Here is a 12,732-nt window from a genome sequence, read left to right on the forward strand (position 1 = left end):
TAAATGTAAGATGCGAAGGAAAACAAAATGCACAAGTGGTAAATGGGAGCCTTTCCAGAAATTCTGATCTGAGATAGCAGTATACTTGTAGTATTAAAAATTCAGGTTTTTGGGTTGCTTAAGGTGGACACTTGGAAGGAAAGCTATGACAAACCTAGACAGCATATTAAAAAGCAGAGACATCACTTTGCCTACAAAGGTTCATATAGTCAAAGATATGGTTTTTCCAGTAGTCATGTACAGATATGAGAGTTGGATAAAGAAGGCTGAGTGCCACAGAATGGATGCTTTCAAATTGTGCTGGAGAAGGCTCTTGAGAGTCCCTTGGACTGCAAGAAGATCCAGTCAGTCAGTCCTCATTTGACAGACCGATGCTGAAGCTCCAATACTTTGGCCACCCAACATGAAGAGCTGACTCATTGGAAAAGACCCTGATGCTGGGGAAGACTGAAAGCAGAAGAAGGGGACAGCAGAGGATGAGATGGTTAGATAGCATCACTGACTCAACAGACATGAATTTGAAGAAACCCCAGGAGATACTGAAGGAGAGGGAAGCCTGGCATGTTGCAGTCCCAAAGAGTTGGACACAACTTAGCAACTGAACAGCAATAACAATAAGAAGGTGGACACTGGCCTGGGATGCTCTTTAGTCAAAGATGTAGTTAACGGTGTTTAAAAAAAAATTTTTTTTTAAAGCGGCTTGGTATATTTTAGAGAAGTCTAGAAAGCAGAGCCAGACTGTTTGGTGTAATAAAATGTAAATACAATCCAAACTTACTTTGTAAGGCTGTACATAAGATTTTTGTTATGTACAAAAGCTGGAGTACATTCCTATTCTCGATAGGTCAGAATGCCCCCCACCCCCACCCAAAAATAAAGCCTTTGTCTCAACAACTATGAGAGAAAAACAATTCAGTATCATTTATTCACTCACTCAAGAAGACCTGTGTGCATTCCCGGCATGATTCTGGGTGCTTGGAACAGAGCCATGAATCAGACACTCTGCTCCGCTGCTGCTTCCATTCTGATTGGCCGTGAGGCAGAGGAAACATTTAAATGACTGACCATGACTTCATAAGATGTTAAGGGCTATGCTTGCTCTGTGAGATATGAAGACAAAACAGGATAATATGGTAATGTGTGACTGGGAGGGAGGGTTGGCTTTTGTACATAACAAAAATCTTTTTTTGTTTTTGTTTTTATTTTTATTGGGCTCTAGGGGATGGGATGGGGAATACCTGTGTTAAGTTATGCCCCACTAGGAAGATGTCCATTCTAACTTTCCTGGGATAGCTTTCGGAGCTTTTTCTTTTTCTTGGAGCTGCTGCTCTTGCTGGCAGCAGCCTCTTCAGGTCCACTGCTGAGTGGCTCCTCCTTGGAAGACAATTTCCGCTTTTTCTTGGGGACCCTCTTGTTTTCTGACTCATCAGGGTCAGTAACTGGTTCCTCTTTGGGAAAAGATTTCTTCCTCTTGGGAAGACTTCCAGTACCAGCTGTCTCTTCAAGATCACTACTAACTAGCTCTTCCTTGGAAAAAGATTTCTTTTTCTTGGGTTTGGAAAAAGAGACAGAAGGGTCTTCCATTCCATTCTCCTGAAGAACCTCCTGGGGCTTTTGCTTTTTCTTCTTTTTGGGTCTTTCACTTGTCTCCTCACACTCCTCCGGGGCACTGCTATTTTCTGAAGAAGCCAGGGCAATCACAGCCAGCCTTTTCTTTTCCTTCTTCAAGCGTTTCTTCTCCTGTTTCTCGAGCTTCCTAGTAAACTCAGCAGCCGCTTCCTCTGCCTGAACCATTGCCTCCTTCATGACATCCACATTCTTTCGGGGAATCTCTCCAGTCTCATAGGACAGCCACTCCTCAACTTGTTCTCGAAGCTTCTCCCCAAAAACACTGGTGGGCACCTCAGAGAAGCAATCAATTTGTGAGGCAATACTGCATTTCATAACAAAAATCTTATGTACAGCTTTACAAAGATAAGTTTGGATTGTATTTACATTTTATTACACCGAACTATTTGGCTACGCTTTCTAGACTTCTGTTAACATGTTATACACTCCAGCTTTTGGGCACTACCTGCCTGTCTCTCCAGCCTTCTGTGTTCTTCAGAGACAAGCGGCCACCCCCACCTCAGTTGCTGTGCTTGCTGTTTCCTCAGGCAGGTAGAGTGGCACCACACCCTTGCACGGCTGCCTCATTTTCCTGGTGTCTGAAAGGCACCTCCACAGAGGCCTTCCTTGAACCCAGTCTGAAAAGGCCCTCCATCCCAGTCACACGCTCTCACATCATCCTGTTTTGTCTTTGTATCTCACAGAACAAGCACAGCCCTTAACATGTTATGAAGTCACAGTCAGTCATTTAAATGTTTCCTCTGCCTCATGGCCAATCAGAATGGAAGCAGCAGCGGAGCAGAGTGTCTGATTCATGGCTCTGTTCCAAGCACTGAGAATCATGCCAGGAATGCACACAGGTCTTCTTGAGTGAGTGAATGAATGATACAGAATTGCTTTTCTCTTATAGTTCAGGAGACAAAGGTTTTTTTTGGCGGGGGGAGCGGGGGGAGGTTCTGATCCAGGGAGAACGGGAACAATCTCGAGAGAACAAGGTCCAATGAAGAGTGGTGGTCAATTGAAAGAGAAAGTCCTCATAGCAGAGGTGGCCAATGATCGTGTGGGACAAGGATGTCAAAAGGGCAAAGGTGAAAGAGCAAGGGGAGTGTGAGGATGCCTGGCGGTGAGAAAGAACCTGGTTTCTTCGAAGACCTAAAATAAGGCCTGCCAGCTCCACTGTGCCTTAAGGGGAACTGTCAAGAGTACAGGCTGAAAAGCTCAGCTGGGCTCAGATTACCTGTAAAATGATGAGCATTGAGCCTGGCAGGCACAAAATGGTTAAAAGGATCCCCAAACATGCAAATCTTCAGAATAAGGACAACCCCAAATTTCCCTAACCTTTGAAAAGCTTTTAGCTGACATAAAATGTGCCTTCAAATCAACAAGTAAGTTTCATAGGGCCCATAGGCGATGTTGATGAGATCAGAGCCATTTGGCTACCGAGCTACACTAAAAAGACGGTCGCCTGTCATCAAGTGGAAATTTTTGTTTCAAGATTTGTGCCCAGCCCTAATGAAAGCTAAAATGGATAGCCGTCATTATAAAACCTGAGGATCCTATAACCCTGAACCAGGTGGATTCCAATTGTTAGAGGCCGGTGTCCGGAGTTCAGTGAGGAAGAATAGCACTCTTAAAAACTGTTACTAGTATGCTTTGTTTGGCTCTCGGGGTGGGGGAAAAAAAAATCAAGCCAACATTTAAAAATCAGATTTCAAATAAAATTATGGAATTCTTAGCCTCTCAGAAAAGATCAGAGGATCCAATAACAGTGGTCCCTCTGGTAACCGTTGGTTGGAACGGAGTTATCAGTGGGCCCTAGCCAGCTTCATTTATCACCACGTCCATAAAACAATGCTTCTCACATTCACTCTGTGTGGGAATCTCCTGGGGATCTTGTTAAAAATGCAGGTTCTGTTTCTGTAGGTGGGAGTGTGGCCTGAAACTTAGCATTTCTGAAAAGCTCTCAGTGGTGTAAATGCTCCAACCACACTTTGAAGGCAAAGCTATGAACTGAACAATAAATACAAACAGAAGTAAAAAAAAGCAAACATTATCTTTATTTAATAATCTTTGATATTTAAAATACAACTCATCGACCATCCACATTAACAACAGTATCCTCAGTGTTCAACAGTGCTTTGGAAGCCCGGCTTTTCTAAGGACCAGACAGGAAGGCCTGTGTGTGTATTAACGGCAAGACAGCTCAGAGAGAAGAGCGCACACACAAGGGCTGCAGAGCTGGGTCCTGAGCAAATGGCACTGCCACAGTGCACCTGTGTCGTGGCCAAAAGGATGCTTTTAATTCTTTACTTGAATTTCAAAGGTTACTTATACAGAACAGTAATTTTTAAAAATGCATTCCTACTAGTCCAGTGTTGTAGAAATTAGATAATCACATTCAAATGTATGTTTTCCTCTCTAAAAAATTCCTGAAAATATTCACTTTTGAACTATGCAAGAGACAAGTGAAGTGCTTCCTAAACAAATCAGGAATTTCCAAATATGTTTCACAAATGCTTTCTACTCCCTGTCTTATGAATCCATAGTCTTAAAACATTTATTGACATACTATGATAATTAAACATGCCAATTGCAATAATTTCGATGTGGTTAGTAGCATTAATTTTTTAAAATGCTAGACCATTTTGCAAAAAAAATGAAAATAGCAGACATTTTCTTGAACAACAAAAAAAAAAAAATCAAAATTCAAGAATTAAACAACCATGTCAATATTTTCATTCATGAAAGCAAAATGAAACAAAAATATGTTGTGTATTTAAAAAACAATACAAGTTCATTCATTTCTTTAACAAAAGATGCTGGTTACAAAGGGACCAGAAATGAAGCAAAGTTTTTATTTTGAAAATATGAAAACTTACTTATACTGCTGAAATAATTAATCCAACCTGATTTTTCTTAATTAAGATCACATCTGTAATATCTCCATACTTGTCAGGGCCCAGCTGCAACAATTAACTTTGAAAGTAGTGGCCATAGGTTGCTCCAATTGCAGATAAAGTTTCTAATAGGAAGTCATCAATGTTAAAGATTGAATCCTCTTAAGAATTTAAAACATTTAAGATTTATTTTTCAATCTAGGCAATTTCAATTATCATCATTACATTTTTGCTTGTGCACTGAGAATCATCTTTTTTGCATTTGTACACCTCCAAATGGGCCAATTTTAAGACATTTAGTAAATCTTGGCACTAGTGTGATACTATTTGAAAACAGTATCAAACATGCAGACATTGAAAATGTCTTAGGCTCTTACTGGCATAAAACTTACTTTACTTGACTTAACATCAAATGAAACAATGTAGAGTATGGGTAGTTTTGCTCCTCAACTAGTTTGGAGTTTTTCTTCATTAACTATGGCATGAATAAAGCCTCAATTAAGAAAAATTAAGTTTTAAAGAAAGAAAGCACCTTACATATTCTGTGAATCGTAAATTATTTGGCCAAGATCTTAGAGGTGAAATACAGTTTACCTGCAGAAGCCTTTTCAAACTACTTGCATTACTGAAGTATTTGTATGTTAATTATGGTAAAAATGTTTAATGATGGTTTAGGTTAGATGTTAACTACTCTGAATTTTTGAAACATAAATAACTACTTATTAAACCCATGACATCTATCAGTGTGAAAGTGTTATTTCCAAAGCTTGTTTAAACTTCACTTATAACACTAGCATTGCCATGGTACTTATTTTATCCCAGTAATACAAATTATACATTAGAAAAATGATACCAATAGTTTAAATATTAAACATTAAGGTGTTCCCAATTGGTAAAACAGAATGGAAATCTTTCTATAAATAAAAGTTCTTAGCAGGACAGTTATGGTGAATTTCATTGTTTCTGACTTGCAGGTGGTTTAAAGTAAACCGTATGACCTGTGTAAACTATAACTTTGCGTAACTTAATAATTTTCTTACTGTGGTTATGAGCATTGGCATCTTTACATACTGGCCCATCAATTAAGAAATGGAATATAAATGTTCAATAATATTTATGCCAATCCACACCAGATGGCAGTTTACTAGTGATTCTGAGTCTGCCTGCCAAATGTAACAATTTCACAACAAACTAAATAAACACATTCAAATATATCCAGTGTGTGCTCAGCCCTGCTTTAAAAAAATACCCTAACAAAAGAAGGTCAACGTCCTATATTCCTATAAGTGCTTTAGCAAGGGTGTGTAATATAAGAACTTTATAAATTTTCAAGGTTAAAACTTTTTAATGTATATTCGCTTTTTCACTTTTGTATCAGGTAGTTCATCAATTCAAATGTAAGAATGTATTTTTTTTCAATGAGAAAAGATACAGGTCAAATATCCATGGAAAATATGACTAGCATACTTGGGTTAACTACAGAAATGTCCAGTCTTAAAATATTTTGATTTGTAAATCTCAGGGAGTAGTACCAAACTCCAACATCCCTTGCACTTCTAAAAGTTTATAATTCTTCTGAACCATTTTCAATTCTCAAAAGAAACCTTTAGATTTTAAAATAAAACTGTTTAATTTTATGTAAGGGGAACTTCATAAAACTTAACTTGGCACAAAATAATGACTTAAAAAAAGCCTGTCTCTATCCAAGTAAAAGCTATTTCATAATCATAAATAAAAGGTACTTTCTCATCTCTTTTCAGTTAGCAATAAATCCTACATCAAAAAATTCCCTGATAAAATGTGTGTAGCCATACACCAGGGTATGGCAATATATCATACTTTAATTTTCTAAGTTGTCAGCTGAATCTTCTTAAATTTTAGCTAATGAACAATTCAACATTCAAAAGGGCTTCAAAGGGGGATGGAGAATGAGGGAAGGGGAGAGTCTAAAAGGCCCATTTCAGAGAGACATGGTTAACTTTCATGAAAATCATCCCACTGCAATGACCCAACAGGAAACTCTGCATCCCAATTAAAGAATGTTTATCAAAACTAAAGACTTTCTTATTTACAAATCCATTAAGTACTGTGCCTTCTGTAATTCAAAGCTATTTAAACATGATGCCAAGTGTCAAGTCACAGTACAAATTTCAATGCAGTTTTGTTGGTAAATTATTTTCATGTTCTAAATGGTTATCTCTGGCAAGATCTACCTACTAAAAGACGTACAGCAGAAGCAGACATCCACACTTCATAACTCAACTGTAAACAGCTCCAGTCACAAGAGCAAAAATAAAATTAAACTGCTACTAAAATCGAAGGCCACATTTCATCTGTCGTTCACAGTGGGCCCTGTGTGTTGTTTTACACACACTGTATGTAACAGAAGGAAGCTTGCACACTATGCTCCTCCTATTTTTCTCAATTTCAAAAGAAAAGGAAATAACAGGGTGCAGGAAGGAGGGTTACAACACGCCTTAAAGTTCTGACCTAACTGAGGAGGGAGCCACAATGCATCTGACAACGGATGTGCTCACAATGACAGAATTCTCTTTTACTCTCAAATACTTGTGTAGAGCTGATTTTAGAGTACAGGAATGCACTGGAGTCATAAAATAATGATCCCTTCTCCGAGGGCTTAAAAACCTCAAGAAACATTACCGTCTTTCAACAGAGTAGTAGAAAATAATGAAAACCAGATAACAGAGAAACTGTGATCAGAGAAAATAAAGAGGAGAAACAACCCAAGTGCACGATACAGTCAGAAGGAAAACAGCTTATACTGGAACCGCTGCTATTATCAAAACAGAGAAGACACTGTCCTACAAGGTTAATTTGGTTAAAGAGAAATAAGAGCAACTATTAAGATGATAAAAGTGAGCCCGATTTCCTATGCAGAAAGGAGGAAAAGACCAGGTGTGTGGGGAAAGTTCTGTGGCCAGAGCTAGTTATTAGTTGGTCTGCAAAAAGATCCAAGAAAAATGCCCTAATTTTAGATATGATATTGCACACTCAAAAAAGAAAAAAGAACATTTAGAAAACTATTTTAAATTTCTTTAATTGCTGAATGCCTCTTTGGCTAGTGTTTGGAGGATCATTTTTTAGTCCTACAACTGATGTATTTCTCCACCCTCTCATTGTTTTGTTTGCAAACCACCTAAGTCTTTTTTCCTCTGTTGAAAACTGTTCTCTTTGACACATTACCAAAATGGACCCTATGCTGTAATCACACAGGACAATATTGGAAAGATTGAGTATCTAAATGATTTGTGAAAGGTATTACTTTTTTCCTTCTGTTTTACTTCTAACAGTTTCTAAAGACATGGTCACAGCTGCCTGAAGCATGTCTTCTTCACTCATAGAATCACCTGTAGGGGACAAAACACATATTTCTTAGAAAGTTCTGGAAAATTTCCCAAGTCATCAAAAGGTAAGTGCTCAGAAACTGTTTACTTGACTACTATAGTTTCCTTTGTTGATTCTGAAAGTCTACAGACAGTAAAATCCACTCTGACAGTTCCTCAAGTTTTGACAAATACCAAGTGGTGTAACCATCACCACCATCCAGACACAGACAGAACCATCCCATGCACCCAGAATACTCCCTCGTGCTGTCTTCGTAGCCAGTTCCCAAGCCTTAGGTCTAGGTAACCACTGACATGGTTTCTGCCCTACAGTTCTGCCTTTTCCTGCATGTCAACACAAATGCAATCATGCATTGTGTATGCAACCTTTGAATATGGCATCTTCAACAAAAGCATTATGCTAAGGGAAAGAAAGAATAACTTTGTGTCTGTCAATGATACATACATTACTGAAAAGTTTGTTTTGAGAAATAATTATTGATGCACAGGAAGGTGCAAAGATAGTTCAAAGAGGTCCTGTGTACACTGGCTAAATTTCACCTAATAATTAAATCTTACGTAACTACAGCTCAAACCTAAATCTGAATACTGACATTGGTATTTACAATGTCGTGCGTAGTTCTATGGTATTTTGTCGTATGTGAAGATCTGTGTAACCACCACCACCACCACAATCCAGACTGAGAACTGTTACGGTACCACCAAAATCCCCCTTTTTATCCACACTCACTTCTCTTCCCTGCCCCCCGACATTCCTTAACTGCAGGCAACCGCTAACTGGCTTTCCATCTCTATCAATTTGTCATTTTTAGAATGCTACACACTTAGAATCCTACATATGAGATCTTTTGAGATCTATTTTTTTGTACTCAGCATAATGCCCTTGAGATACATCTAAGCTGCTGCGTGTATCTACAACTGGTTTCTTTTTTTTAAAAAGTTAAAAAAAAAATTTTTTTTTTAATTCTTTTCGCCACACCACATGCCATGCAGGATCTCAGTTCCCTGACCAATGATCTAACCTGTGCCCCTAGGAGTGGAAGCACAGAAGTCTTAACCACTGAACCAGCAGTACACTTCCTGGTTTCTTTTTAATACTGAGACGTATCCGTGGGATGGATGTACTGCAGTTGGTTTAACCATTCACCTACTGTAGCACACTTGTTTTTTCCAGTTTTTATCATGACAAAGATGCTATGAGCATTCAAGTACAGGTTTTTGCATGGATAGAAGTTTTAATTTCTCTAGGATTAAATGGGAATATAACTGATGGCTGTATTGTCACTGTATATTCAGGTTTTATAGAAATTACCAAATTATTTTTCAGAGTGGCTGCACCAGTTCAAATGAAAGTTAAAAATCTTACCTCCCTTTACTTTCCTCTAATTATAATTGCCTTAAGTATTTCCTATATTTTACAGTAAAAACCAAATCAGTTATAATTCTTCCTGCAATCGTAAAATATATTTTAAAAAACTGAACAGGAGAGGCAAGTCTATTGTGTTTACATGTATTTTTATTCCTCCTAGTGTTCTTTTTAAGATTTATTTGGCTATGCTGTGTTTTAGTTGCAGCATGCAGGATCTTTTTTTTTTTGGTGGCACAGGGGGTATCTTTTACTTGCAGCATGGAAACTCTTAGTTGTGGCAGGTGGGATCCAGTTCCCCATTGTTGTTCACTCACTCAGTTGTGTCCGACTCTGCCATGCCATGGATTGCACCACACCAGGCTTCCCTGTCCTTCGCCATCTCCTCGAGTCCAGTCAAACCCATGCCCAATGAGTCAGTGAGGCCATCCAACCATCTCATTCTCTGTCATCCTCTATTCTTTCTGCCTTCAATCTTTCTCAGCACCAGGGTCTTCTCCAGTGAGTCAGCTCTTCGCATCAAGTGGCCAAAGTATTGGGGCTTCAGCTTCAGCATCTGTCCTTCCAATGAATATTCAGGGTTGATTTCCTTTAGGCTTGACTGGTTTGATCTCCTTGTTGTACAAGGGACTCTCAAGAGTCTTCTCTAACACCACAGTTCAAAGGCATCAATTTTTTGGTGCTCAGCCTTTTTTATTGTCCAGTTCTCACATCTATGCATGACTACTGGAAAAATCATAGCTTTGATTATACAGACCTTTGTAAGCAAAGTAATATCTCTACTTTTTAATACACTGTCTAGGTTTTTTTACATTATTTTAGTTGGAGGATAATTACAATATTGTGGTGGTTTTTGCCACACATCGACATGAATCAGGGATGGTGCACATGTGTCCCCTCGTCCTGAACCCCGCTCTGACCTCTCTCCCCTATCCCATCTCTCTGGGTTGTCCCAGAGCACCAGTTTTGAGTACCCTGCTTCATGCATTGAACTTGCACTGGTCATCTATTTTTACCTATGGTAATATACATACTTCAATTCTGTTCTCTCAAAATCACCCCACTCTCGCCTTCTCCCACATAGTCCAAAAGTCTGTTCTTTACATGTGTCTCTTTTACTGCCTTGTATATAGGATCATCATTACTGTCTTTCTAAATTCCATATATATGCATTAATATACTGTACTGGTGTTTCTCTTTCTGACTTACTTTACTCTGTATAATAGGCTCCAGTTTCATCCAACTCATTAGAACTGACTCAAATGCATTCTTTTTTTATAGCTGTGTAACATCCCATTGTGTATATGTACCTCAACTTCCTTATCCGTTCGTCTGCTGATGGACATCTAGGTTGCTTCCATGTTCTAGCTATTGTAAAGTGCTGCAGTGAACACTGAGGTATATGTGTCTCTTTCAATTCTGGTTTCCTCATTGTGTATGCCTAACAGTGGAACTGCTGGGTCATATGGCAGTTCTACTTCCAGTTTTTTAAGGAATATCCATATTGTTCTCCTGGAGAAGGCAATGGCAACCCAGTCCAGCACTCTTGCCTGGAAAATCCCATGGACAGAGGAGCCTGGTAGGCTGCAGTTCATGGGGTTGTGAAGAGTCGGACATGACTGAGTGACTTCAAGTTCACTTTTCAGTTTAATGCATTGGAGAAGGAAATGGCAACCCACTCCAGTGTTCTTGCCTGGAGAATCCCAGGGACGGCAGAGCCTGGTGGGCTGCAGTCTATGGGGTCGCACAGAGTCGGACACGACTAAAGTGACTTAGCATACTGTTCTCCATAGTAGGTGTACCAGTTTGCATTCCCACCAAGAGTGTAAGAGGGTTCCCTCTTCTCTACAACCTCCTCAGCATTTATTGTCTGTAGACTTTTTAATGGCAGCCATTCTGACTGGCATGAGATGGTACATTGTGGTTTTGATTTGCATTTCTCTGATAATGAGTGATGTTGAGCATCTTTTCATGTGTTTTTTAGCCCTCTGTATGTCTTCTTTGGAGAAATGTCTCTTTAGTTCTTTGGCCCACTTTTTGATTGGGTTGTTCATTTTTCTGGTATTGAGCTGCATGAGCTGCTTGTACATTTTTAAGATTAATTCTTTGTCAGTTGTTTTGTTTGCTATTATTTTCTCCCATTCTGAAGGCTTCCTTTTCACCTTGCTTATAGTTTCCTTAGTTGTGCAAAAACTTTCAGTTTAATTAGGTCCCATTTGTTTATTTTTGTTTTTATTTCCATTCCTCTGGAAGGTGGGTCATACAGGATCTTGCTGTGATTTATGTCAGAGAGTGTCCTGCCTATGTTTTCCTGTAAGAGTTTTATAGTTTCCAGTCTTACATTTAGATCTTTAATTCATTTTGAGTTTATTTTTGTGTATGGTGTTAGAAAGTGTTCTAGTTTCATTCTTTCACAGGTGGCTGACCAGTTTTCCCAGCACCACTTGCTAAACAGATTGTCTTTTCTCCATTGTATATTTTTGCCTCCTTACAGGTTTCTCAGGAGACAGGTAATATGATCTGGTATCCCCATCTTTTTAATACTTTTCCACAATTTGCTGTGATCCCCACAGTCAAAGACTTTAACACAGTCAATCAAGCAGATGTTTTTCTGGAATTTCCTTGCTTTCTCTATGATCAATGACTCCACAGAGTAGGCTTTTCTTGGGGCAAAAAGAAAATCGAGGCTACTAACCACACTGTCTTTCTCTGGTCCTGAGCTTCCCAGCCAGTTTGTCTTCTCTCTGCCTTTCAGATTCAGCTTATATTTGCTTTATACAAAAGCCCAGGGTTGTTAGCTGCACTTAGCAGAATGTGTAAGAAAAAGTACCAGTTCATTCCTTTTTATTGCTAATAGTAGTCCTTTGTTTGGATGTAACAGTTTATGTGTCTATTCACCATCTGAAGAACAACCTTTAAGCAGCTTCCTATTTGGGGCTATTATGAACAAATCATCTAGAGCATTCACAGTAAGTTTTTGTGTGAATCTAATTTTCTTTTCTCTTGGTTAGAAACTAGGAGTCGCACTACTGGATTCCATGGTTAAGTGTACATTTAAGTTTGTAAGAAAATACTAAACTGTTTTCCAGAGTTGTTGCACCATTTTACACTCCTACGAACAATGTATGAGAGTCTCAGTTGCTCTGATTCTTGCCTGCATTTGGTATTGTCAATTTAATTATTTTCTTAAGTCTTTCTTGCAAGTGTGTAATGGCATCTCATTGTGGGTTTAGTTTGCATTTCCCTAATGTCTAGTGATGTTCAGTGTATTTTCATGCCCAATTTTCATCCATATGCCTGGTAAAGTGTTCAAATCCTTTGCGCATCTTTTTGAGTTGTTTTCTTAGTTTTGAGAGCTCTTTTTATGTCCTACTTACAAGTTCTTTGTTGGATACAGTTTATTTTTCACTCAGTTTCTACTACCAATAACTGGCCAACATTGAAGACCTATTTATTAAACCAAGGTCTAATAAGTAATTCTAGACTTCTACGTTGT

At 38.7% G+C, this 12,732-nt stretch overlaps 1 protein-coding gene and 1 pseudogene across 10 annotated transcripts in view; both read right to left on the bottom strand.

The window, feature by feature from the left end:
• Positions 1-1,275: 1,275 nt before the first annotated feature.
• Positions 1,276-1,944, bottom strand: LOC139178328 (nucleolar protein 56 pseudogene; annotated as a pseudogene).
• Positions 1,945-3,642: 1,698 nt separating this feature from the next.
• Positions 3,643-12,732, bottom strand: part of ATXN3 (ataxin 3) — a 37,652-nt gene continuing 28,562 nt past the window's right edge. For 8 of the 10 annotated variants that reach the window (XM_070775566.1, XM_070775565.1, XM_070775570.1 and 5 more), the window contains one exon: positions 3,643-7,873. In XM_070775566.1, coding sequence (XP_070631667.1) covers positions 7,785-7,873 — 89 coding nt within the window. In that variant the 3' untranslated portion in view covers positions 3,643-7,784. The remainder of the gene's footprint in view (positions 7,874-12,732) is intronic. The other 2 variants (XR_011562686.1, XR_011562687.1) reach the window with 1 other exon arrangement.

The sequence above is a fragment of the Bos indicus genome, chromosome 21, assembly GCF_029378745.1.
Source record: "Bos indicus isolate NIAB-ARS_2022 breed Sahiwal x Tharparkar chromosome 21, NIAB-ARS_B.indTharparkar_mat_pri_1.0, whole genome shotgun sequence".
NCBI classification, from domain to species: domain Eukaryota; kingdom Metazoa; phylum Chordata; class Mammalia; order Artiodactyla; family Bovidae; genus Bos; species Bos indicus.